The 27,468-nt window shown below is 36.2% G+C and overlaps 2 protein-coding genes across 9 annotated transcripts in view; one reads left to right on the top strand and one right to left on the bottom strand.

Annotated features, from left to right (window-relative positions):
- The first annotated feature begins 214 nt into the window (after positions 1–214).
- Positions 215–27,468, top strand: part of CREB1 (cAMP responsive element binding protein 1) — a 56,911-nt gene continuing 29,657 nt past the window's right edge. For 3 of the 7 annotated variants that reach the window (XR_014246064.1, XM_082397163.1, XM_082397167.1), the window contains exons 1-4: positions 215–783; positions 18,708–18,829; positions 24,745–24,891; positions 25,607–25,648. Coding sequence is in view for 6 of the 7 variants with exons in the window: in XM_082397163.1 (XP_082253289.1) it covers positions 18,716–18,829; positions 24,745–24,891; positions 25,607–25,648 (303 nt within the window). In the remaining variant the exon portion in view is untranslated. The remainder of the gene's footprint in view (positions 784–18,707; positions 18,830–24,744; positions 24,892–25,606; positions 25,649–27,468) is intronic. The other 4 variants (XM_082397165.1, XM_082397168.1, XM_082397166.1 and 1 more) reach the window with 4 other exon arrangements.
- Positions 20,298–27,468, bottom strand: part of METTL21A (methyltransferase 21A, HSPA lysine) — a 54,557-nt gene continuing 47,386 nt past the window's right edge. Inside the window, exon 4 of one of the 2 annotated variants that reach the window (XM_082397189.1) lies at positions 20,298–21,443. In XM_082397189.1, the coding sequence (XP_082253315.1) occupies positions 21,331–21,443 (113 nt within the window). In that variant the 3' untranslated portion in view covers positions 20,298–21,330. The remainder of the gene's footprint in view (positions 21,444–27,468) is intronic. The other variant, XR_014246071.1, reaches the window with a different exon arrangement.

Here is a 27,468-nt window from a genome sequence, read left to right as displayed (position 1 = left end):
CGGCCTACCGTCCCAGCGTCCAGCCCAGGCCCCAGGCCTCGGGGGCGACCGCAGAGCCGCTGCAGGCCTTCCTCCCCGGCTCGCAGGACTCTCGCACTCAGCCGCGGCCCCGACCCAGTGGCGCGTCTCCCTCGTCCCGGCAGCGTTTGAAAGTTCCCGGGGCTGGCGGCGCTCGGGGACCCAGACCCGGCACGCCGCAGCCGCCCTAGAGCCCGCCGCTTACCGCCGCAAGGGCAGCCCGCGCGGGGGTTTCCATCCAGCCGTCGACACCCCTCGGGAATTCCCCACCCCGCCACACACAAACCCTAACTCTTCCTGCAAATTTCCGCCGCGGGTTTTATCCGTCGATAATTGGCTGGGGGGGGGAGGGGGAGGGCGGACTTGGATCACTCCTCCCCACCCCTGGCCCCAGACCACCTCCGCCTTCCCTCTCCCCGCGGAAGCCCTCCGCCGTGCCCGAAGGAACTCGAAGGTCTTCGGCAAGTTCCGCCTCCAGCGCTGAGGGCGGGGCCGCTCTAGCTCCTCCGGGCCGAGCTCGGCTGTTTCCGTGCGCGGCCGCTGCGCACTCGGCACTGGGCGGCGCTGGCTGGCTCCCTGGCTGCGAGTCCTCAGTCGGCGGCGGCTGCTGCTGCCTGTGGCCCGGGCGGCTGGGAGAAGCGGAGTGTTGGTGAGTGACGCGGCGGAGGTGTAGTTTGACGCGGTGTGTTACGTGGGGGAGAGAATAAAACTCCAGCGAGATCCGGGCCGCGAACGAAAGCAGTGACGGAGGAGCTTGTACCACCGGTAAGAGGAGCAGGAGGAGGAGGCAGGAGCCGGAGAGAGCCGGGGGGACGGAGGGGGGACGGGGAGGCGCCGGACACCAGCGCTCGGGGCCTTCCCCTCGCAGGAGGGGCCGTGGTAAAGATGGAGCCTCCGCCCGAACCCCACACCATCGCCGCCGCTCGCAGCGAACAAAGAATAATGGCGGCGGACTGGAGCCAGCGGCGGCCGGGGCGGCAGCGACTCTGCCTGCAGCCAGCGGCGGCGCTCATGGCGGGGGGCGGCGGGCGGGGTGGGAGCCGGCGGCCGGGGGTGTGTGCGGGCGGCCGGCCGCGGCGAGCTGGCGCCCGCGTTCCCGCCGCCGCCGCCGCCGCCGGGCCGGGCCGGGCCGGGCCGGGCGCGGAGCCGGGAGCCTAGAGCCCGAAGCCGCCCCGGGAGAGGCCGCCCGCCGGCCTGGCCCGGCCGGGCGCTGCCCCCCACGCCGCCCGCCCGGCCCCCGCCGCCCGCCTCGCCCCCGACCCGGCCCGCCGTCCGCCCGGGCAGCGCCACCGGGGTGCCCGCGGGGGGTGGAGGAGGAAGAAGGCGATATTTGAGGGCAGAGGAGGTGAAGGTGCCTGCCTTCCCGGTAGCCTCCGTGTCTGCATGCCCGCTTCGCGAGGGGAAGCGCTGCTCCGGCTGACCTACTCTCCTCTCCACTCTCTCTTTGTGCAATAAAGTTCGAAACCCAGTGTTTCTTCTCGTACTGTATTTTATTCACGCCCTTTTCCTCTGCTCCCACCCCATTGGAAAGATGTTTTCTGTGTTTTTCTGCCTACATGAAGGAATGAGAACTCGCGCTTTTTAAAATAATTTTTGACTTTTTCCCTCACTCTCTTTTTTTTTTTAATCAGTAGTCATGGAAATGCATTCTTTTGGGGAGGAAGGGGGTGCTAAGAAAAACATTGGTAGTAACTTAAAAAACTGTTGGGATCTTGTAAAAGGGAAGCTGATGTTTGAAAACAGTTTCGGTTTTAACCCTTTTCAATAAGGGAATAATCACTTGAGAGATTCTGAAACACTTTGTTGAAACGCATATTAGCCGATGTACTTTTGTTTTACATCATGTTTTTGGGGGGGGGGTGGAGCCGTGGTGTTGGGTCTTCCGGATCTCCCCTCGCACCCCCTACCATGTTTCGCACATCTTTCTTTCTAAACGTAAACAAGAGATTGGTTAATACTAATTCTAAAAACAGGCATTTAAAAGTTTCCATTATTAGTCTAGCATGCGGTAGGTAACCCCAGCCCCAGACCGACAATAATTTAAGCCGCAAGGTTTATTTTTTCTTTCCCTGTTGGGGAAAAGGGACAGCAGAAAAGTCATTGACACATCAAAGATTAAAAGACAATTTTTAAAGGACCTGGGATATGACCTATTTGTTTGTCTTGCCTTCTTCAGAAGTTAGAATTTCATGCTAGCCTTAGCTTACAACAGTTTTGCCTTCTAAAGGTTTAGTTAGTATAAAAGATACTTTTGGTTGCCAGCTACTGAAATCTTTTACACTCATTTCCTGATTTAAAAATAAAGCCAAAATGGTTATTTTAAGTGATGCAAAAGATGAACAGGTTATTTGTTTTTAAAATACTTACCTGTCTCAGGGTGTGATAGAAACAAGGTTTCTTGTTAGGAATAAATATTGTTAGTAGAAGCACTGTCTTCTGATTTTCTGTTTGCAAGTCACTTTTCCAAAACCTACTTTGCTGTATTGCAAGTCTTTAAAAAACCACCTTAGCAATTTGTCATTGCCAAGAAACCTAATTAAGAAGATGTAATAAAGAGTTTTTCCGTAAGAATTGGGAAGATGGTTTTATTTCCATTGGGAAGATGGTTTTATTTCCAAACACTGAGGAAATTATGGTCTTGATGATGCTATAGATTACTGGTTTTCCTTAAGGATTTTCTGCAAACCAGCATAAGTTGAGTAGAATTTTTTTGCCTTACAGACTATATGACAATGACTCTTCCTTTGTTGAATTAGGAAAAAAAAAAAGTTTTCTGACAGGTTTTTTCTTCAGTCTTATCCAAAAGATTTCTTTTTAATTTTTATTTATAAATTCATAATCTAATTCTTTTAGTAATCTCAGGTGAAACTTTTTAAACTTCTATTCATTAATATTTGAATATTCATTTAGAGCTTGTTACTAAATTATACTTCTGCTCCCTCCCAGGGATCAGCAAAAATTACAGCTAAATCTGTTTGAACCTTTTTTTTAATGGACATGTATTCAGAAAGCCAATGAGTCTTTCACACAAATTGACTGAAAAATATTAAAAGGACACTTCTTATGGAATTTAAAACTTCAGTATTACTCCTTTTGAATGATTTTCTTTTCCACATAAGAGCCTAAGGAAACTTAGAAACCTGATTCATAAAATGGCACCTTCTTTTTTCTGCTTTCCGAAATTCATTTTCATGATTAGATCTGATTAATAGACTTTCTGTTTCTTCATAGAGAAGTAGCTTTATTTTGTTTTTCATTCTAAGACATTGGGTTTTGTTTTGGGGGGTATAATATGGTTACAGTAAAACCAAGTATGTATCTCCAACTTCACCTCATTTTAAAAATCTTTTTCCTTTTTTTACACAGTAGAAAAAAAAATTTACTTGTAACCTAATGCTTAACAATGTATCACTGAAATTTATAATTTCATTTCAGTATCTTATCAGGAATGGTTATGTAGACTTGTTTATAGCCAGCCTGTGACATAATCTTGTAAGCATATCTTTCTTCATGTTACAGTGTCACCTCCAGTGATGGCTTCTTTATTGAATAGTTAGAGCTCAAATCTGAATTTAAGGATATAGGGAATGGAAAAAATGAAAAGATTGTTTTTTTTCTTACTCATGTATGAACTCATCTCTACATTATCACTTGAGAAACAATTTGTGGTACTTCAAATATTTAGCATTTACTGTGACAGAGGATGTAGTTAATGGAAAGAGCATGGGGTTTGGGAATCACATGCCAGTTTGAATCCTCCTGTTGCCACTACTGTCATGTGCCTACCCTCAAGGAATTTTGTGACCTACAAGAAGTTTCTTGATCTTTCTCAGCCTTAGTTTCCTTATCTGATAAAATTAGAATAATACCAGGTACTTTATAGCATTGTGAGATAATTATAAAGTACTTCCTTAAGGATTCAATTAATGACAGCTATTTATTTTTAAGGTTTATTTTAACTTCCTAGCTTGGAACCTTGGGCAGGTTTCTTCTCTATACCTCAATTTCCTTGGTCATAAGTGTACAATATCTAGCTCATACAAATGTGGGAATTAAATAAGTTAATGCATATTAAACATGAGGCATGTCACAAGTGCTCAACAAGTGTTTCCTATTATGTTTAAAATTACTCATCATTATTATTGTTACTGTGTTTTAATACACTGGGCCAGAAGCTGCAGCGAATCCAAAGATGAATTACATTGTCATATCTCTACCCTCAGGGAACTTTTGGGGACATGATGACTAATAATGCAGAGTATATGTCATCAGAAAGCAGTCAAAGGAAAAAGAGATCACACTTGATGAAGATGGAAGAAAGGAGGATTATATTTTGTATTTCCAATTTTATTTTTTTAATAAGTAATTCATTCAGATAGTCCGTAATTCAAAACACATAGGATGTAATACAGCAGGGAGTCATGTGTTTTGCCCCCACCCTCCAGTCACCCACGTGTCACCAATTTCTTGTTTGTCCTTTCAGAGGTGTTCTGTCCATACACAAGCAAATATGTATGTACTCTCCTCCCCGCACATCCCTTTTATACAAATGGTAGTATACTATGTACACTCCTATATCTTGCTATTTTCACTTAACATGGTTTAGCAGTTGGTTTGTGTCAGGACATAAAGAGCTTCATTCTTTTAATTATGAGGCACCTCATCATCTGGATATACCTGTGTTTTTTAACCGGTTGGTGAGCTGATTTTATTTTTAGCTCTTTTGTGACCTTTTAAAGTAAGGAATGCTGTCATTATGCCTTTATTTCTTTAAATGAAAGATTTCGTTTGAATGAGAGATGCCAGTTTGTGATAGGAAATTATTTGAACTGCCTCAATTACCTTTTTAGTTTCAGGGGTTTTTTTTAAGTTTTATTAAAATGATCGAGATGTACATGAAGAGGAAAGCAAGCTGTAGAAGATTTAAGTCTCAAAGTGAATTTAATCTGAATTTAACTCTTTTGTTGTGGTTCTTATAGCCCTGAACAAACTACTTCCTTCTGTTATTTCAACCAAAAAAAGTCTATAGTTTTCTCTCTGAATGAGAAAGAACATCTCATGTAGTCCAGACCTTTTTTTAAACAGACTATTCTCATGGAATATTATTACTCAGTAATCCTGATTAGTGTACTAGCTTTCTCCCTGAGTTAATTTTTTATATACTCATTAACTTATTTTTTGATGATTTGCTAATATTATTGTCATTAATCAGTGAGTTTTATATTTGATATCTAAATGAATGGTGAGTTTCTTCTATATGATTGTCTACTGCGACTTTACTGCTGAGATGAATTTTTTTTTCTCTTTTTTACTGTGAAAGTCCTTGGTCAACCAGTTGACCCAAGTAATACTCATTTCAACTAGAACACAAAACAAGTTTCAGTACCTGTCTTTCTTTTTTGGACCTTCTAAGCAGCATTTAACTATAGTTCATTTTAATTATACATGCTGTTAGTGTATTTATCTTTAAAATACACATGCTGTAAGTTTTTTAAGTTGATTAAACTTAGAAAATGATAACTAATACTCCAGCAGCAGGGACAGAAAAAAGTTCCATATCTTTCAAAAAAAATCATTAAATGAACCTTTTACGGTGTATCTCATTCTTTGTATGCTTAGGTTGACAGTTACATATGTTAAAGCTTTTAATGAAAGAATATTGTCTTAACTATTATTTTGAGGATTTACTAGTATTTTTATATAAAATACTAATACATGCTATTTTTACCCACTCAGTGACTAAAATGTTTACAAAGCACTTATCTTTCTAGATTTGGTGGTGGGGGGAGTGGATAATTGAAATCTGTAAAGGCAGAAAAGTTTTCTTCTGGAGCATATCTGGAGGCTAGCAGGGAATGAAATGATTTCTCACAGTGTCATTGTATCAGTGAATTGCCTTTTGGGGTAGAGGTAAAGATCATGAACTAGAACAATGGCTACTTGCTTTCCTCTGCCAATTTAATGCATATGCTAACTCAGTCATTATATGTGGTTAGTCTGGTTAAACTTTTTGGAGTTGTAAGAAGAAAGTATAGTTTTAAATTTATTCTGTATTATCAAATCTGTAAATGTAGGTTTTTGAGACATATTTGAAACACAGATAAGAATAGCCATTTGTTTCTCTTCTCACCCAGCATGCCCCTCTTTCCTTAGTATATACAAAGTCTTGTCTTGCGTCTTGTTTGTTTTGTTTTATTTTGTTTTGCATTCTTCTCTTAGCTCTGCCAGTCCTGGCCCTGTAAAGATATGTTTTGTTATTTTACCTAGTTTTGTTCACCTGTCTCCTAGGTTACCAATAAGAAGGGGGGGAGGGGAAGATTTATCATTCATACTTTGGTGACAGTATTTTACATATCCAGTGATGAAAAATTACCTTTATGTATTTAATCAATTCTTGAGGCTAGTTACATGAATCTCAACTTAACAGTAGTACCCCTTGTTAAACTTTTAAATGCCTGAGTTGCTTTTTCTCAGGGTTGAGGTAAGGTAATAAAAGTTTACCATAAACGAGATGGGCTGTCTGAACAAATTGTTCCTGGCTGGATTAATCTAGACTCTCTGAATAGTCTATCAACAGTCAAGGTTTGGAGAGTAAGAGGTCTGAGGGATCGATGGTAAGTTTTTTCCTGGAGGAGAGAAGTAAAGACTGACATTTGGTTGGAGAAGAGAGAATTAAGTGAGAAGTTAAAATAACTAAGTAATGACCTTGGTGTCAGAGTAGAGGGTGGATCTGAGAGTTTATTTATACCAATGGTAATATAAAAATGTCTTTCCCAAAGATTAGTGAATCTTCTTGGAAACTAAGTTTTCTTTCTTCAATTTTAACTCTTCCTAATGAGCTGGTTATCTGCATGTGAGTTTCTGGTTATAATTATATGACAGCATAGATGGAACTAAAAGTGTTATCTAAACAAAGCTGAATAACAATTTTGAGGGTTGTTATCCCTATTTGTGTAAGTGATTAGCAGTAGGAGACTCAAATATCTTCTTTTTCATCACTGAAGTGAAAATTATTGCTTGTTCTGAACTCTGTACTCTTAAAGGGGTATCATTTCCTTAAAAGTGTCAGTAGCAGCTTTATTGTTTGCTGTTACGGTTTTACTTCCTGCCATTTATCAGTCTGGTCATTTATTCAGTGAATGTTTATTGACCATCGGCTTTTTTATAGTTGGTGGAATAATCACAAGAAAATTTATTCATTTAGGTATTTTTATAGATATTAAATGAAGTATTGTTCTAGTTGCTATAAACAGTAAAGCCTGAGTATGTGGCTTTACTGCCCTCACGGAACTCACAGTATAGTGGAGGTGACAAAAGTATAAGAAAGAATGATTTATATGTGGCAGAGTATCAGTTTTCACTATCTTGAAGGACTATTGAGTTTAGAAGAGAAGGCGTTCACTGAGGAAATGTTTTGTGAGAAAGATAGTATTCAAATTGCATATGGAAGAACTTGGCAGGTAGAAGTAAAGGGGAGTATATTGTAAGCAGTGGCATGGACAACAAAAATGAAGACGTGGAAGTAGAGTGAATTTGATATGTTCACAAGTTGGTGAGGTGAAGAAAGTGTCACATTCACTATAAATCCACACTATGAGGAACCCTGCGTGAGGCAGGAAGCTTTATTAAGTTATTCACGTAAGAGGAGGAACGACATGATATTTTGGGCTAAAATGTAGATATCCTGACTCTTAATCCTTTCTCCTTCATGATAGATTATATTGCAGTTTAAAAATTGGACATCATTGATTCATTTTTAGCAGCATTGTTGAACTACAATTGACGTACCATACAATCTACCCATTTCCAGTGTACAGTTCTATAGTTATTTAGCATGTTCACAAGGTTGTGCATCTGTCACCACAGTCAGTTTTAGGACATTTTTGTTAACACCAAAAAGAAACTCCACATCCCTTAACCATCACGCCTCAATCTCTCCATACCCCAGCCCTAGGCAACTACTAATGCACTTTCTGTCTCTAGATTTGCCTATTCTGAACATTGCGTATCAATGGACTCTCTTGTGATGAGCTTCTTTTACTTAGCATAATAATACTTTCAGGGTTCATCCATGTTGAATCTATCAAGACTTCATTCCTTTTTATTGCTAAATAATACTCCGTTTTATGGATATGCAGTATTTTATTCATGAATTCATGGATATTTGGACTTTTGGGCTATTGTGAATCTGCCATGAGCATTCATTTATTGCACATGTTTTCATTTCTCTTAGGTTTATACCTAGGAGTGTAATTGCTGGATTATATAGTAACTATGTTTAACTATTTGAGGAACTGCCAGACTGTGCCAGACCTATGGTTGTATCTTTTTACATTCTCACCAGCAATATATAAGGGTTCTGATTTCTCTGTATCCTCACCAACACTTGTTTTTATTTTTTATTGTAGCCATTTAGTGGGTGTGAAGTAGTATCTCATTGTGGTTTAGATTTGCATTTGCCTAATGACTAATGCTGTCTGGCATCTTTTTGTGTACTTATTGGCCATTTATATATCTTGGAAGAAGTGTCTGTTCAGATCCTTTGCTCATTTTTAAATGGGGTTATTTGTCTTATTATTGAGTTGTAATAGTTCTTAATTATCCTAGATACAAGCTTCTTACCAGATATATATGATTTATAAAATTTTCTTTCATTCTGTGGATCGTCTTCACTTTCTTGGCACGAAAGTTTTTAATTTCGACAATTTCCAGTTCTGTTTTTTTCTTTCGTTGCTTGTGCTTTTTGGTGTCATATCTTGGACATCATAAATTCTTATTTAATTATTACAGACATTTTCTAAATATCTCTGAAAGCCCAGGCAAACAGGACACCACTATTTAATGAAAAATAACTAAATCTACTAATGCATATTTGGAGTTACACCCCACCTGCTCTGGTCTTCTATTTTATCCTGTGTCCGGATCCCTTAGTTGAGTGACTGACCAAAAGAAGCAAAGATAAAAATCAAGAAATAACAACTTTGAGTGAAACATTTTGATACAGTATACTATATTTTGCAAATTATTTGGTATGAGAGAATTTATTATGTTTGTGTGGGTGTAGTATATTACTCGTAAATTCTGCTGTTTTGGGGGAATTCACACTTAGCAAACTTTTACCATGCAGGCAGTAGTAACTCCTTCATTTTTTGCAGATGACTAAACTGCGCTCTGGAGAATTTAAATTTACGTACTGGTAGAGCCTTTTCCCTGGGCAAGAAATAACAATAAAGCATAGTCTTCATCACTCTGAATATTAACAGCATTATCCCTTTGTGGAGAAAGTTTCCAAGGTTCTAGCTTTATTGATGATTACTAGAAATTTTTGTTCCTCAACAATAGTTAAGTTTTGGTTTATAAAAGTTCATTTGAAGGAAGTATTGTAGCCAAGGTCTTGAAAAAATATATTGATTTCATTATCTTATTAATTAGGTCTGCATCAACAGAAAGATTACCATAAATAGCCAGCTCTTGCTTTCCTTTTCTCCATAATTCATTGTTTTCCTATCATTTCAAAATAGAAGTTTATGGTTTGAAGTCATTTTAACTAAATACTTGTTTGGAGGGAATTTATAGGTAAACTGATGGTAGCGATTAGTTTATATTTGCCTAGCTCTTTTATATGTATATAATACATATTTCATCTCTTACTATTAGCTTGTGAGCTCTTTGAGAGAAAGGTTCTTGTCTGCTTTAAACTATAGTCCTCATAATTTTTGGCAGAACACTTATTATGTAATGTGCACAGAAAACTTATTTATAATGAATGAGTCCCTCTTGGAGGGTCACAGATTTAAAAGGCAAGATTAAAACCAATCCCCCTTTAGATTTGCACAGGTTAAAGGAAGCAGACATAAATGCTTATTAGACAACTAAAACACTGAAATTCCAGATTTATTTTTTAAAAGCCAAGGAAATTAGGTTCGTTTTTCATAGCTTAAAAAGAAAGTTTTCTCCTTTGAGTTTTAGTTAATTCTGATGCTTTACTAATACTTCCCACCTCTGAAACGTGAAAAATAGCATGAGATTGTATTAATCAAAGTGATTACCAGAAATCACTGCCTGATTGGTAAAAAAGTACATTTCCCTGAAATGCTGGACTTGATTCAGCATTGATTCTTTCAGGATTAGAGATAGAGATACCTAAACCTGAAGTGAGTCTTTATCAAAACTGTACGTAAAGTCTTTGCTCTTGTCTGCATGTCATTTTTCAACTTTGTATATTAACCATGGCTAATTTTTAAGATATAGTTCAATATATACCCTTGGTGCTTTGAGTGCTTGGGATTTTTCTGGTAAGCGAGACATAATTAAAATGATTAGCATGTTGCTTAATAGTTCATGCAGTTCTGCTGTCAAATATTTCTTCACTTTTTATAATATTTGAGGCTAGGTGGTATAGCCCTAAACAGTCTTGTGAAGTTCTTACAAATCTCTTAACATCTTTAGTTCTCCATCTGTGAAGTCACAGCTAAAACCAGAATTCCTGTTTTATGACTCCCACCATATAACATGTGCTGTCTCACTTCAGGAAAATTGATTTTCACTCTTTGATGTCTAATTTGTAAATAATTCACCAAGAATAGCATTTTAAAATTTAGTTCAAAACAGAACTGTTAAAATAATAAACGTTAACTTTATAAACTTATTTTTTGAAAACACTTGGACATTCATTTTCCATTTCAATGTAAGTGATTTTCACATAGTCCCTGGGATTTTATTGAGTAAATGGAATAGTAGGCTATAAATTTTTAACCTTAAGGCATAACTTTTGTAGGTCCTTACAGTATTAGCCTTGAGCTAGTTTATGAAGCAGAACTTAAAATTTGAAGACAGTTTCACTCTTTAGTCAACACGGAAATTGCTTTTCTAAAAGTAACTGTATGTAGGAGGTGCATAATGCTTTTTTCCTTAAAAAAAAAAAATTAGCTTCAAAAATCTATTTAGTAGAACTTCATATATAGAAATTTATATAGGGTCACTTCTTTGAAAGGCTCAAGGTGTGAAAATGGTATCAGATGTGTGTTTGCAAAGAAAGGAGAATAGGAAGAGTTGGGATAAAATGTTATCTAAAATAATGCATAGTCATAGTTGCTGCTTTGCTAAGCAACACTGTTTGTCTCTTGGTGACCAGATACGTGAAGGCTTGTTTCAGAGCCATGAGTAGTCTTACCTGAAGGAAAACAAGGCAAATACATTTTGCCAGTACTTAAAACAATAATAGTAACTTTGATTTGAGAAATCACTAAAGCTTTCTTACTGAAAGATACTATAGAATTAGTCGCACTAGAATATGAGGATGGCTATATCATAAATCATGCAATACATTTCTATAAATCAGATAATACTTTCCTAATTCACTTCTGTTAAGTACTTCCTTTGAGGACAGTATCTTTCTTATAGAGCATGCTACACATTTTAAAATAACTTTACTTATTAAAAATAGCATTTAAATGCTCTGGTAATCACAAAACTGCAATAAATCATAACATACAAATCTTGAACTTAATTAAAGCAGTTTCTCCGAGTTCAGTCCAATAAACAAATCAGGGAAATAGTTTTATTAAATAACATTGAAAAGATTCCCCATTGTTGTATGCCTTCTTTTTAGGTAGTGGTAGTTGAGTACTGGCATGTACTATTAATACAAAGAATTTATTAAAACATACAAATTTTCAAGCTTTTATTTTTGTCTCATAAATGATTAAATCTCACCAAATTCAGATGACACAATTAATTTCATATACAACTTACCTTGCCTTCCTCTAATATCTAGACTATAGGCTAAAGTATGGATTTGTATTCCAGTTAAGGGAGAAAGACCTTAGTAGGAGCATAGAGAAAACTGTTTCTGAAAATTATGTTAGAATTTACTTAGCTTGATAAAGATACCAGTTTATTTTAGTTTATCACATTGGCTATTCTCTTTCCCTAAAAATGTATGTATATAACCTTATTTTGTTAGGGTGCAATCAGTCTAATCTAATAAGATTCTTACAGTTGAAGACGTGTGTTGAGAGGGGAGTGTGAATGTGTACATATATACATACCTACACACATGTATATGTAGACATGCAGCATTTGAATATGCTATTTTCCTAGCTGGTTTCAGTGAAAGTATGGTGTATTTAATAGCAAAAGACTATTAGCATCAGAAACCTGGACCATTAAATTTCCAGTATTGATTGCATACATCTCAGTTCTGCTAGATAGGACATACGAGATAAAGATAAATGAAGTATTACAAGGTTAACAACCAAAAAATATACAGGGGAAAAAAAAGCAGAGGAAAAGAGGCAGTGCAACATAGTCATTGATTCCTGGAAAGCTAGAGTCCTTTATGTAGCAGCTGAACATTTTGCCACTCTCTTTAGTAAATTAATCATAACACTTTTAGAATATTAAGACATGTTGAAGGTGCAAGAATGTGCTAGCAAGGCTTTCAAGCAGTTGTAAAAATACTAAAAACTAAATAACAGGTACAAAATAACTGTAGAAAGTATTGTACATCACCCCTAGATGTTTTTAGGTATACTTATGCAAAATGTTTTTAGTAATATATCTGCCTATGACAACAAACTAGTCATTTAGTTTTAAAATCATGTGCCCAAATGTGACTTTTGCTGTGATTACCCTGGAGACGTTAGACTTCTGCTTATGTGATTTCCTTAAATCCCTGGACTTCCAGATTGACGAAAGAGTTCAGGAGGAGTCGCCCACTTGCTAGGTGCAGGGGAAGTTTTTCTTCTCATTTATAATTAAGGTCATTTGCATTTTAAAAACCACAGCATATGTTCATATGTTCTATTAATTATGAATGTATTGTTTCTTCTTCAGAGTCAAAATTCACAGTTCAATTCTCTGAATACTTACCTCTCATCCTAAACTGGATTAAATTTGTCATAGATTTAAGGGATTAAAAAGTAAACTAAGTTGTAAGGGAGATGGATTTATTTTTCATAAACGTGAACTAGAACGTTTAGGATCATAAGGACTTGGGCACTTCTTAAAGGTCAAAATATTTTAGGACAAAGAACAAAGTGAAGATTTAGAGCATTCTTTCCTTTTGCTTAATGGTTGTTAGCAAAAGTGATGATATGGGCTTGCTTTCTTTTTTGATGACCTTTAGTTGACTTGACTTGGTAGAGGCAGAAAATACAGAATTAGTGCTGCCAGCAATTTATCCCTGATTTGGTATAGTTCTGTACAGGTGCTGGATAAGTGAATTTAAATGCTACCTTATCAATGAGGGCTTTACTGGTCCGCTTTTATAGTACTGAAAATCCCTCGAATATCCTTCCCAGCTTTATTTTTTACCCAACACTTCTTACCTTCTGATTTGTTACACATTTTACTTGTTTACTTTCTCTCTGCTATTTCCACATATTAGAATATAAATTCCACAAAGTTCTTTAAAAATTTATTTCTTCATCCCCAGTAACTTGAACAGTTCCTGACATATAAATGCTCAGATATGATATTGTAATACAAGTATAATGTATATAATATAAATTGTTAAAATTGAAGATAGTGTTGGTTTTGGAAAAGTGAATTATTCAGTTGTGAATTACCTCAGGATATATTGCTATACAATGTAGAAGTAAAATACATTGCAACATAAAAATTCTAAACTCAATGACTTAAAGAGACATCATTCTTATATTCTCATTTTGCCCCAGTAGTTGCTGATTGGCTTGGAATGACCATTCTTTCTTTATCTTTTATCCTTGCTTCTATGCAAGGTCAGACACCAGCCACTGACTCACCCATTTCTCTAAAGGCCTACTATAATTTAAGCCTTTGCTTATACCATTTTTCTTATCAGAAAATAAATCCCCAAATTTATCAGTACTGTATTTGTCTCTAGTGTTTTTTTGGCATTCCAGCACTCTTGACTATTGCAGCATACTCTCCTTTTAAATATTATGGAAGCAGTCATTTGACACTCTATTGGGATGTTTATCTAAACTATATTTTAAACTTTTAAATATTTATTGTCTTTACTGTATAAAGGTACAAAAGTGATACAGTCTTAGATAAATTTCTTGAAGCTTTCTAGGATGGAAAGAAAAAGCTGCTTTATCCTCTTTGAAAATTAAGAAAAGGGACTATTAAGCTGTTTGATAAATTTTATATATTATATGTGAATGGTAATATTTTTATATTTGCCCAAGATTGAGAGGCTAGGTGACCTATTCTTAGTCTGTTTTCTTTACTATGAACCATGTGCTAAAAGGAAATAATACATATATTATTTTATTAAGTGGTCTGCATAATTATGTGTGTGCATACATCTTGTGCTGTCAGTTCCTAAGATCAGAGCACTTAAAATTGAGAGAGATCTTTTAATTCATCTCTCTTGTTTTCAGATGAGGAAGCTGGAACACAAAAAGCTTAATTTGTCCAACGACCACTTGGTGACAGATCCAGCTTTCCACCAAATGTTAGGCTCTTTCCCAACTACTTAGAACAGCATTCTTTGTTTCGCTCACGATCGGGTGCATAATACTGCAGGATCACTCCCTTTTTATTTTTCATGTTAAGAGTTAGAACTCTGAAGACCATTGTAGCAAAATGGCATGTATCTTTTTTTTTTTTTTTTTTTGGCTGTGTTGGGTCTTTGTTGCTGTGTGGGCTTTCTCTAGTTTCAGCGAGCAGGGGCTCCTCTTCGTTGTGGTGCACGGGCTTCTCTTTGCAGTGGCTTCTCTTTGTTGCAGAGCACGGGTTCTAGGTGCACGGGCTTCAGTAGTTGTGACACATGGGCTCAGTAGTTGTGGCTCGCGGGCTCTAGAGCGCAGGCTCAGTAGTTGTGGCGCATGGGCTTAGCTGCTCCACAGCATGTGGGATCTTCCCGGACCAGGGCTCAAACCCATGTCACCTGCATTGGCAGGCGGATTCTTAACCACTGCACCACCAGGGAGGTCCCAAAATGGCATGTATCTTTGTGAATTTATTTTTTAAAATTTGATTTTTTTCGGAGTGACACTGTTTTGAAATTTGCTTTAAGTTCATAGTTTTCAAAGAATTATGTAAATTTTTAGGGATAAATTCATGAAAATACCTAAATCTTAAATATCAATCACAAATAAATTTTGGAATTCAGAATTATTGGAAGAACTCTTAAGAATTCTTGACAAAACTGTCAAGACTAGATTTTTCATGATTTCTAAGATTCATTGTTTCTAATGTTCCAGGTCCAATATTTGTACAGCATTCCCTCTGAGTTCATATGTACCTGATCTTTTTTAAATTTTACAGCAGTATTCAGTCTTTCTTTGTTTTTGCACTCTCAGAAAGCATTTGTGTAATGAATTAGGAATCTCCTTTCTTCAGTAATTTTGGAAACCTACATATTGGGTCTAGTAGCTGATCCTGTGTTTGAAATACTGCTCTGCTGGCTAAGACTGCTCCTGGGTTAATAGAAAAATTGAAGACTGTACACATCATACCATAGCATCTCTTCTCTCTCCACCTGAAGCTACAAACAAAAAAAGAGTAAAAGCTTTCAAAGTCATAATTAATGCGCTCGCATTAAATGCTAGTTTAGTTGGAGACTGCTATTTCAGTACCCTCAAGGTGAAAACCAAAAGAATAGTTTCTGTTTTAGTTGAGTCGTTTGAATTTCTTATCTAAAACAAATTATTTTTCTATAAGTAATTCTCACCTGTACTTTGAGAAAGGCCTGAATTATCTGATGAAAGACAGTAATTGTACTGTTGCCCAAGTGGTTGATACCTACTCAAACTAATTAAGAAGGCCGTCCCCCACCTTGAAAAAGTATTTGGTAGTCTGCCTGAATGAAATGATAATAAAACACTGGCAGTTTATTTACATGGGGGATGCTAACCATTGGAAATACCACACTTTGTTTTTAGAAGAAAGTAAAAAATAAGTAAAAAGAATATTATCTAGTTGAGGAGGGAAAAAGGATGCAAATCACATTCCTATTTTGAATGTGTCCTTGTAGCTGTAATTACTTATGTTAGCTAATGGTTTTATTCTTTTATTATTATAGAGTCATAAATATTTTATTTTTTGAAAGAAAAAGTTGTAATGATACCCTATACCATAAATGTCAAAAAAAAAAATTAAGTAGCCCTGACATACTGAAAAGTAAACAAAAACAAAAGAAAAATGATCTGTGCTTTGGATTACTTGTAATCAAATGGTGGCGTGAAACTATATGGATGACAGCGTAGGTTAAAAAAAATGTGGCTTGGACTAAAGTCTTTCAAAAATGGTTGCATATTCTCTCTCTACAAAGGAAGTATTATGATGATAAATTTGTATTTATCTTCTCATTCTCATTAAATTGATGACTTAGAGGAGAAGATAAAAGTTTGCGGGTTTCTGCTCTTATTTATTAGCTTGACTCAGTACTGTCCTCAAATGGATTCACTTACTTATTTTATTGTTACTAAGATTAGATTTTTTGCTTTCATGTGCCATTTTCTTCCAGAGCAAAAGTATGGACAGTATTTAGTATACATAAACTATTTTGCTGTTGATGTTGCTTTCTGTTATTTTTGATGTCTTTCTTAAATTTTTTAGTTTAAAAGAGCACAGGTTTTAAGTGTACAATTCAATGAATTATCACAGAGGGTAACAAAGTTATTTGGTAATTTTTTTTAAATAGTCATTTTTACTCTGGAAATGTAGGTTAAACAGTTTAGGTAAATCTTAAACAAAAAGACAAATTTCATATAAAAAGTATCAGATGAAAAAAATTTTATCAGCAGATATCTCAAAATCATGACTGAAGTAAAGCTTTTGGTTCAGAGTTTCAAAATGTTATCTGTCATTTCTGGTATTAAAATTTCTTTAATCCTGCAAGTAATCCTGAATCCATGCTTATGGAAAGAAAGAAAAAAATAAAAGTAAAATACTAAAATATGTAAAAAGTAAAAGGTGAAAATTATCCTATACAGTTCTATCAAATCTTTCTCTCTTCAGAGCCACCACTTATTACGATTCAGTTATAACTTCCCATACCTCTTTTCATGCATACACCTTTACAACAATTTGTTTTACTTGTTTTTAACATAAATGGGGTTCTACTTTATAATATGTTCATAACTTGCCATTTAACTCAGTCTGCCTTGGAAAGCTTTATGTGTCATTACATTATAGATTTCATTATTTTTTATTGCTTTAATTTTTTAATGGTCCTCCTAATGATGGATACTTGTTTCCAGTTTTCTATTATAAAAAAAAATTCCATCCTTGAAACATATATCTTTGTGAACTAGCCAATAATAAGAGTTTCTTACTGAATTAGTAGTTTCTCTGTATTCTAGATGTTATTCTGTTGATTTTATGTAGCAGATATTTTCTCCTTGTATACTTGCCTTGGTGGCTTTTGTCATATTAATGTTTTAAATAATTATGTAGTCAAGTCTGTTGATCTTTTCCTTTGTCATCTGTTTTGTGGCTTCTGTATTTCTACATTATTTATATTCATTTCTACAGAGATATTTTCATTTTTAACTGTCACTTGTAAAAACACTTTCTTTTTATAGAATCCTGTGAATGATGGCAAAATGTTAGCATGTGATACATTCTGATGGCATGTAATAATCACATAAGGATCAGTGACTATTTTGATGTCGGAGTTATGAAATAAATGTAATAAATTCTGGAAAAGCATTGGAGTTCTTGTGTTGTTTATGGAATCACCATAGGTAGTCCTCACTATTAAATTTATTTTTGACAGGTAATATGCTAGGCACTGAATGATAACAGTAGTACACAAGTAAGATGTAATCCCTTTTATTGTGACTCCTTTAGACACAGTTGCTTTCCCAGTTATATTTGCTATATATAATCAGTTTCCCTAACCTCAAGGTAGCAGCTACTGCTGCTAGGAATTGCTCTTTTGCTGTCATCCAGTGCCAGATCTAAGAAATATAGTAAACTCTTAGCAAAGCAGGTTCCAAAAAGTAAGAAAGATCAGCCTTGATTAACTTATCCAGAATTTTGCAGTTAAAATTTTAAAAGGTGTTTTATTGTGTGTGTGTGTGTGCACACATATGTGTATGTTGCACACTATATATAGGGTAAGGAGTCAGAACACAAAATAGCCTTTTCAGTGTTTGAGGTCTCTGACTCTGTCTCTATTAATCCCACCTTTCTACCTTGAGACCCCATAACTTGGGCTGTTGAAACTTGGGCTGTTTTGTCCTACCACCAATAATTTCCTGAGGAAGTAGCTTATAATTCTTCTGTTTCTTCCTTTAATAGGAGGGAATACCCATATAGGCGGTACCTTGAAGCCAGTATCTCATAGACCCTGTCATCAACTCACTTCTACTCTCTACCCTCCCTCCTTACCTGACTGATACATTTTTGAAAAAATTATAATTTTGCTGCTGCCCTTCCTCCCCTTGTTAGTTGGGAAGATTCATGGAAGAGAGGAATCCCGTCTTCTATAATAGATGGAGTAATATCCCATTGGGAAGAAATGGCAAAGGAAAAAGTTTTTTCTTTTTTGAAAAGACTAGAACTTTTATAGCTCAGCATATTTGGACGAGTCTGACAATAATTCAACTACATTATAGTTTAACTAGATTTCTGAGTGCATCTGCTAACCTAACCACCACATATACTTATTTACAACTTGAAAATTGCCTTTAAAACCACAAAAGCACAAAGCACTGTAGTGCTTGTAACACTCTTCCATATTATTGTAGGTAACTAAATGACCATGGAATCTGGAGCAGAGAACCAGCAGAGTGGAGATGCAGCTGTAACAGAAGCTGAAAGCCAGCAAATGACAGTTCAAGCCCAGCCACAGATTGCCACATTAGCCCAGGTATAAAATACATGGAGAGATTCCAGGTTGTCTCTTCTAAGAGGAATATGTTTTAAACAAGAGAACTTATTAGTTTTTATTACAGAGATATACATAAAATGAGCAGAAACATTCTTAGAATATCAAAATTCCTATTTATTTAGTATTAGCCTAATTTTAGAAATGATAGTATTGATTCAGTAACATAACAGAAAAATGTATTGTTAAACACTAACACACTATTTGTAGTGACATGATTCAGAAATAATTACATTTAAACTGATGGGTAGATTGTCTCTTAAACAAAGGAAGAAAAGCTAATATGATAACTGCTTTTTTTCATATAATATAGATTTATTTGGGAGCATGGGAATGCAGATAATCTGAAAGGCTAAATTTACATGTGCTTAAACTAAAAAATAGGATAAGCAAATAAATTGACACACAAGTAAATTTCAAGGATGATAGTAGTTTTTGTCCCTGTATATTTTAAATACGATTCATGATTCTTTCATTTTGTCTTTGTCTTGGCATTCTAAGGTTATATTCTCTCATCCTTATTTTTTGTTCTTGTGTATTTTTTCTCAAATGTTTTATTAACAATTGTTGGCATATATATGAGTGAGAAAGGTGGTTAATATAAAAACCAAATAGCAAACAATAACCTGCTAGGTAAGAAAATGTGATATTGCCTCTTTCAGATGAAAGCTCCCAAAAGAAAATAATCCTAGCCAAGGCTGTGGTATGTCGAGCTTCAGCTTCCCAAAGAGTTTAAAAGCTCTCCTAGAGGAGTCATGAGCAAGAATGGGTCTTGGGATATAGAGGGCTAACCACAGGTGGTTACCACACTGAGCTAAAATATGGGCCAAATACTAGACCTCCAGCAGGAATGTAGTCAGAAGCGGTGGGCTGCTTTGTGTTTTCTCCTAAGATCACCTGGACCCACCTCCAGCCCTCAGGTGTAAGGCAAAGCAGAATACATTTAGGGATGAAGTAAAAGTACTCAAGATGAAGCAGGTGCGGGAACGAAGGTAAGAGCATCAGGACTTCATTAGCACATGGTCAAAGCAAATGTGCACAGATAAGAATCTGGGCTCATCCAAACATTCAGCCCTCTGGTAAAAAGAAGATACACTACCAGCAGGGATCTTGGTGGTGACAACCCTCAGCATATCTATCTCTTGGGACATCATTTTCTGCTCTGGTTGTCCTCCACGTCCACTATATAATGTCGTCCTGGAAATTCCTTTCTTCCTACTGTCTTTCTCTTGGGGAGTTTTTGTTTCCAGTGGTCCCTTGAGCAAGTTTGACTCGGTAAAGAATTCTTGGTAAAGAAATCATTTTTTCAAATTTTGAAGGCATTAATCCACAGTCAACTTCTAGTGTTGCTGTCTGAAAAGACTAAATCCATTTCTTACTTTGTATCTCTGTTATCTTGTAAAAATCTCTCTGTTCACAGTGCTTCACTATTTCATTATCAAGGCCTTGGTTTGTATCAGTTTTCATCCATTGTGCAGTTGTATTCAGTGGGCTTTTTTTTTTTAGTGGAATCTGGGGTCTTCAATTCTGGGCAATTTCTTTATTTGGTTGATGATTTTTTTTTTTTTCTTTCTCCTTTCTCTTTTCTCTTTAGGATTCTTGTGATCCAGATATTATACCTATAGGACTATTTCTCTGATTTTCTCATCTTTTCTCTCCTGTTTTCTGTCTCTTTGTCTTTCTGGGAGATTTTCTCAACTTCACATTTCAACCCATCTGTCAGATTTTTTTTTATTTCTGCTGTCATGTTTCCAAGAGTTCCCTTTGTTTCTGAATAGTCCTTTTGTGTTTTAATAGCATCCTCTTTATGTTTCACAAAGGCAGTATTTTCTCTTACCTCTGATAATATTAAGTTTTAAGTTTTCTCCACATAGATTTTCATCTAAGATTTTCTTCTATGTACCTTTTCTCCCTTCTATCTGTTTTGGTCACCATCTTTCCTATCAGAAGATTTCCTTGAATATTTGATAACTCGAGGTTTTCTGCCTACATTTAAAAGTAGGGAACCAAAAACCTGTATTGGAAGTCATGTGGATCTGTTTGGGGCCTAACATCTATGAGTTGTGAGCTTCACGGTAGGATGATTGTGGCATCCCACTGTCATTATCTCTTAAGTCTTCTCCCTTTAGTGTTGGTCAGGTTCGCAGAGAAAAGCTTTACTAATCTTCTGCTTACAGGTGAAGACCTTTGAGCCAGATGAGGGAAGAGGACTGGGGCTTAGTACCCCACCTCAGCAGTGCCTGGTGTTAGGCAGTCAAGAAACCTTCTATCCAGAAAATAAACCTCCATTTTTCTGTCAGCATAGGGTATAGATTAGTTATTCTTCCACAGAGAGTTGAAGAGGGGATCCAATTGCTTTTCAAAGACCTTCAATCAGCCTTCCTTATTTTCAGCCTCTCCTTTCACTCTACCTTCTGGGGTGCCTTAGATCCTGAGCCTCTTAAGGACTTTGTGGCAGAAATCAGTCTGTCCCTGCCTCTGCCTCATGAGTTGGCCTTCTGCGGTTTTCCAAGTTCATTACCATTCATCCATTTCCAGCCTCCAAAACTCTTACTGTTATCTCCTTTCCCATTCTTCTCTGCTGGTGTGATTATGCCTGTAAAAACAAAATCAGTTTCATGAAGCTTAATTGGAAATTCAAGAAGGAACAAAATTACATGCACATGTTCAATTTGCATATAATCACTGATAAGTGGAATGACATGATATTTGAGTTTTAGGAAAGCTAGTGTCTGTTCCCATTTATATTTTTTGTTGTTGTTCTTTTTAATACCTAATTACAGAGTTTTTTTCACTTGCTCATCCAAGTTCTTAACACACATATTATACATTTTTGACATTATTTCTCGCAATTCTGATACCAGTTATTTTTTGGTTGTCAGTCTTTAATACTAGAAATATATAATAAAATTGTCAAGTCCAAGACCATTGTGATTTGATCAATGAACAGTAAGAAAACAAATTCAGCCTAACTAGTAAAGGAAGAAAATCAATCTAAAACAGTAACGAAATGCCTTAGTTTACTTTTAGAATTTACAGAGATTTTTTTTTTTAAGTGGAAAAAAAACAATGTTGGTTTTGAGTATGGGAATGTTAATTTTTATGGATGGTTTTAAGTAAAGAGTTGGGTAAAAGGATGATCGTTGCAATTTTGTTGTAAAATAACTTTCTTGTAATAGGCAGATTTGAAAACCTAAATATCTAATAATAATTTTTTGTATATTCAATAATTTAATATTTAATAATATTAAGTTAATGATTTAATTATTGTGTAATTAATTATTACTGATAATTTAATTCCAATAATTTGTTGGGATTTATTAAACAGATTATGTAATTTTTACCATTAAAGAATACTATTAATGGTATGAAGAGATATTTAGAATGGATTTGAAAGATAAAGTAGATTCTATGATAGTGTTATGAAAATTGAGTGTATATATATGCATCTTTAAAAACACCTATATCTACAGCAAAAATATTAAGTGATTAGCTCTGAGTGGTGGGAATATAAGCAATTTTTTCTTTTTTGGTGTATCTGTATTTTATAAACTTAAAATAAGAGTAGCCATTATGTAGAATAATTAGGGTAGAAAAGGGATTATTTGTTGAGTGAGCTTGTTATATTTACCCTAGAGAATACTCAGAGAAGAGGACGTACTAATTGCTTCAAATATTAGAAGAGCTTTCCATTGAGATGGGATACTCTGAATAAATTATGGTTTTGGTTCTCAAACTTTGGCATAGGGGAAAGTGTCCTTGGGTTCATCAGAGATTCTGACTTTATAAACAGGCACCCTATGTAACTCTAATGGAGGTCATCCATGGACCACATTTTGAGAACCAGGTAAAACTAAGTAAGATATATAGTGGCCAGAAAAACGATTGATAAGGAAGGCCTTCCTAACTGTCCAAAGGAGAAGCTCATGGTTTTAGCCTCTACCTTCAGTAGGTATCTTTCCCCCAAGCTTCATAGTCAAATATTTAACTGCTTGCTAAACATCTCTACAAATTCAGATACCATATCAATTCCATCATCTTCCACCACTGCCCCAACCACCCATAAGCTTCTTCTTTTGTTCTCTCTCTTTATGTCATAGTCTACTAATTCTCACCCAAACATGAAATATGTGGGTTGTCTTTGATTTCTGTCTCACCTCCTTCAATCAGTCATTCATAAAGCCCTTTCTGGTTTGCCTCCTGAATTTTCATTAAATCACTTCTCTCATTCCCATCCCTACCACAACTCATGCCTAATTTCTGGCCTTTATCCTCTCACCTTTACTACTATATATAGACTTTCTCAGTTGGTCTCACCTCCACTTTTCTCTTCCTCTGAGATAAGTATCTTTCACACTGCCACTAAAGTAAAGTGATCTATCTGAAATGCAAGCCTCACCATGATATTCAGGAGTTCAAAAGCCCTTCAGTGCTTTTCCCAATCTCACGGTAAAATGCAAGTTCTTTAACGTAACATATGTAAGACTTTTCATGACTAGCCCGTCTGGCCTCTGCCTACTTCTGTTATTCCATCTCTCCACACTTCCTACATCATATAGTAACACACTTATGTGCTCCAGTAGTACTGACTGCTGGTCATCCCTCTCTGCCATTTACAGACACTGCTGTTTCTCTTTGCTTTTGCCATTGCTACCCTCTGCCTGGAATTCTTTGCCTCCCCCCTGCAAATCATAATAACGTGCCTTACTTGTATTCTTTATTTCAAATTCACATGCTTCCCTGGTAGCCTCCCCTCCTCCTGGGTGGGGTGGGGTAGCTTTCCTCAGTGTGTCCATTCTTCTCTTTGCAAACCTCATTACTTCACTGAGTTATATTTATTTGTGTTCTTTTCCCCATTCCTTCATACACATGCCTCAATAATTTCTTTAAGGGCAGGGACCTATGTCTTTCTCATTTCTGTAGTTTCAGTTCTAACATTGTTTCTGGCACACATATCCCCAATAACTGTTTACCAAATGAACAAATAAAATTGCTACCCCCAAACACATTCAAGCACAGGAACAGTAAATACCATCTGATAGACATGTATGACTTAAGAACCCTTTTAACCTGGGTATTGAGGCATTAAATTTGCCTTCTTTGTGCCTCAGGAGAAAACTGGTTTCTCATATTCTTTCAATTCTGCCTCCTTATTTCTTCAAGAGGAAAATAAATCCTTGAAATGTCAGTTATTATCAGTTCAGTGGGTGGGGTGGGGATAGAAATTTTCAGTTTATAATATCTATTAACACTTTCTCATTAATGAAAGGCATACTTGTAATTAGTTTACAAGAGAAAAATATGCTGTATACTGTAAGATATGTATTTGTTCTAGATTTAGTAGCTAAGTTTTGCCCAAGTTTGGGAACAGTTATGTTTTAGAACATGGGTTATTTAACACATAATATTCTGAAGACTTACGATTCTTCAAAGCTAGCATATCTCTTGACCTTGGGTAAGTGACTTAATCTCTTTGAGCACTTCATATTTCTGTCTCTAAAATGGAGATAACCCTTATTCTAACCAGTCTGATTTCTTCGAAGGGCAAAGTGAGAAATTGAATATGAAAGCAGGTGGGAAAATGTAAGGCACTATACAAATAAAGTGGTATTTAGTGTTCCAAGGAAGTCTGTGTTATATATTTTAATATTACATTAAAATAGTTTTTTGGTTTTTTTCATTTGGGAGGAGTTTAAAAGTAGGGGGCATGGGAAGCATTTGTAGTCTTTCTTCAAAAAGAATATTAAGTTTAATGGTTAGTTTCTTTCACACCAATGGAATACTTAACCTAGCAGGAGGGTCATCCTTTTGCTGCTAAAAAGTTGTTTCTTACTAAACATGAGTACTCCCCAGGAGGTATCTGTGATGGTAATTTTTTTCCATGTTCAACACCATAGGTGTCCATGCCAGCAGCTCATGCAACATCATCTGCTCCCACCGTAACTTTAGTGCAGCTGCCCAATGGGCAGACAGTTCAAGTCCATGGAGTTATTCAGGCGGCCCAGCCATCAGTTATTCAGTCTCCACAAGTCCAGACAGTTCAGGTATGTGTATAAAAAGTTCTGCGTCTGCTTTCATAACTGTTGTTTATAGCCATATCTCTCTCCTTTCATTATGAAAATAGGAACATATCTAGTTCAGAGTTTATTTTACTTTATAGTAATTATGGAATATGCTGCATCTGTATAGTCACCTTAAGTATAGGAACATATATACACAAGAACAGACATATAAGAAAAAACTTTTTCTTAAACTAAAAAAGAAAAAGAATTGAATGGGAAAAATCATAAAGTATATGGGATAAAGTGGAAATGTTGGGAGAGACTATAAGGCTGATGTACCTCAGGGAAAATTAAGATACAAAAATAATAACTTTGTAATTATTTTCTAAACATGCAATTGGAAAAAATAACCCTTGTCAAAAATTAATAACCTTACCTAAGATATTATTTGAATGTAGAGAAAACCAGCAATGTTTAGGATTCTAAGTTGGAGTATATAACTTTGAAATGATATATTCAGAAAGTGCACTTTAAGAATCAGGGATTTTTTCCATGCATGTTATCTTATTCTTTGGAAAGATTGTTCCTTTGGTTTGGATCCAAAGGGAATAAAGGCGTGTAAACCTCTACTTAACTGTAGGGAACCTAGGGCTGTGTACATCTTCTCGATGAGCTTATTGGGGAAAAAAAAAGACTTGAACGTTCATTCAAGTAGGCCATAACCCCAGCCTCCCATTTCATATTTTTTGCTTCACAGTCTTCCTGTAAGGACTTAAAAAGACTTTTCTCCGGAACTCAGGTGAGTCCTAGGTCCTAGATTTGGAGAGAACTATTTTTAGAAAGGAAGGTGAGAAATTATTCTTTATATCTTTGTCCCTCTCTATAAACATAGAACTCAAGGTTTGAATAAAAATCTTAAGAGATCTTCTAGGTCTAGGCCAAACTTGTTACCTACCCAGCCCTTAGTCTCTTGCTTAATTTCCCTATATAATATCCTTCTCTCCTCCTCCAAATGGCAGTCCAACTTTACTTGAACACTTTCAGAGAAAGGAAGCTCTATCTCCAGAGGTAACTGATTTATAATTGGGGGTAATTGCTAAAGTATTCTTCCCTGTGGTGAACCAGAATATCTTTCTAAAACTTTTACCTAGTGGTCCCAATTCTATTCTCAGAAACTAGTTATTAAGCAAATTTAACTCCTTTTTCTATTGGGCTGCTTCCTTTTCCCCATCTCCCACATCCTTCCCATTTACAAAAAATGTCCAGACTAAATAAATGCCTGTTTTTCTTCAGCCATTTATATATGACATAGCTTTGATTCCTCTTCACCATCTTTGTTGTCTTCTTGTGGGTAAGAGCTGTTGTGTTTTCCTTGAGTTTAGTAGCCAGATTGATTGATACTTGGAGAGGGGAGAAGTTCCTCCTTTGTCCTAGAAGCATTCTATTAGTGTCATCAAAGGATATACCAGATTTTGTCAGCCATATCATACTCTTGAGTCATTGAGCCACTGTTAACCCACCTCTGCTTCATTCTGGCCCTGTGCCTTTGGTTTGCTTGGACATTTAAGGCAGGGCAGTGTGGGGGGGTGGAGAAAGAAAGAAAGAATATTTTGATGTAAAATCATCAAGTTCTATGCATTTCCATACTGAAAGATATTGGGAATGGAATTTGTTGTTACTGAGTAGGAGACAATATAGTCCAGGTAAAGACTGAAGAATTTGATTTTTCTATGGAACCACACTGACTGAACAATAAGTCTCCTATCCTGTGCCTCAGTTTTTATTTCATTGAATGCTGCCTAACTGTTGTTCATACTGTGTATGTCATTACTAATTCCCTGCTCTTATCTTCCTCTTGATAATAGTGGAATAGAACCTGACCTGCTAGTCAGGAGACCTAGATTCCAGACCTCACATTAACCTTTACTTTTTCTTTTTCACTTACAGTGGATGGTCTTTCTATAAAGAACACACATAAATTATCACAAAATTTGCTAAGATTACAAACATTGGTTTTAATATATGATGCTTAATTGTTGATTATATTCTTAACTTTAATCTTTACTTTGTGGTAAGAATAATAATAATAATTTGGACCTGGGGTTATATGACCATTAACTTTATAGAAATGTGTATTCATCTTTTCAAAAATACATTTTTCCATCAAAGTGAGCTGTGCTTATACTTAAAAGCTTGAATTCTACAAACATAAACAGTATTTTTTTCTTTAAAGGCCCTAAACTATGGAGAAGCTATTAAACTTTAGTGGTCATGTCAGCTGGTTAACAGTGATTAGCATTAATAAGTAGGAAGTGGTTTATATCAGAAGAGGTGATCAAACAAGGAGAGAAGTGATTCCTCAAACTTCCCGATGGGAGAATATTAGTATTCTAGAACAGCATTTCCAAAATAATACAAGGTACATTTCTCTTGATGTGAGAATAAGACTTTTGTTTATCTTTTTTCATCTCAGAGTATTAGAAATGAAACTGTACTAATATTTCATGTATGGCTTGACATTGGTGCCCGAACGTTATCCTTATGTATATGTATACATCAAATCTCAAAGATTATGTAAGAATTCCCTCAAAAATAATGGGAGTCACACAGATGCATGGA

The sequence above is a fragment of the Balaenoptera borealis genome (assembly GCF_965194805.1).
Source record: "Balaenoptera borealis genome assembly, chromosome: 6".
Lineage (NCBI taxonomy): Eukaryota > Metazoa > Chordata > Mammalia > Artiodactyla > Balaenopteridae > Balaenoptera > Balaenoptera borealis.
Note: the sequence above shows the minus strand (reverse complement) of the source record. Positions and strands in the feature narration are given on the sequence as shown.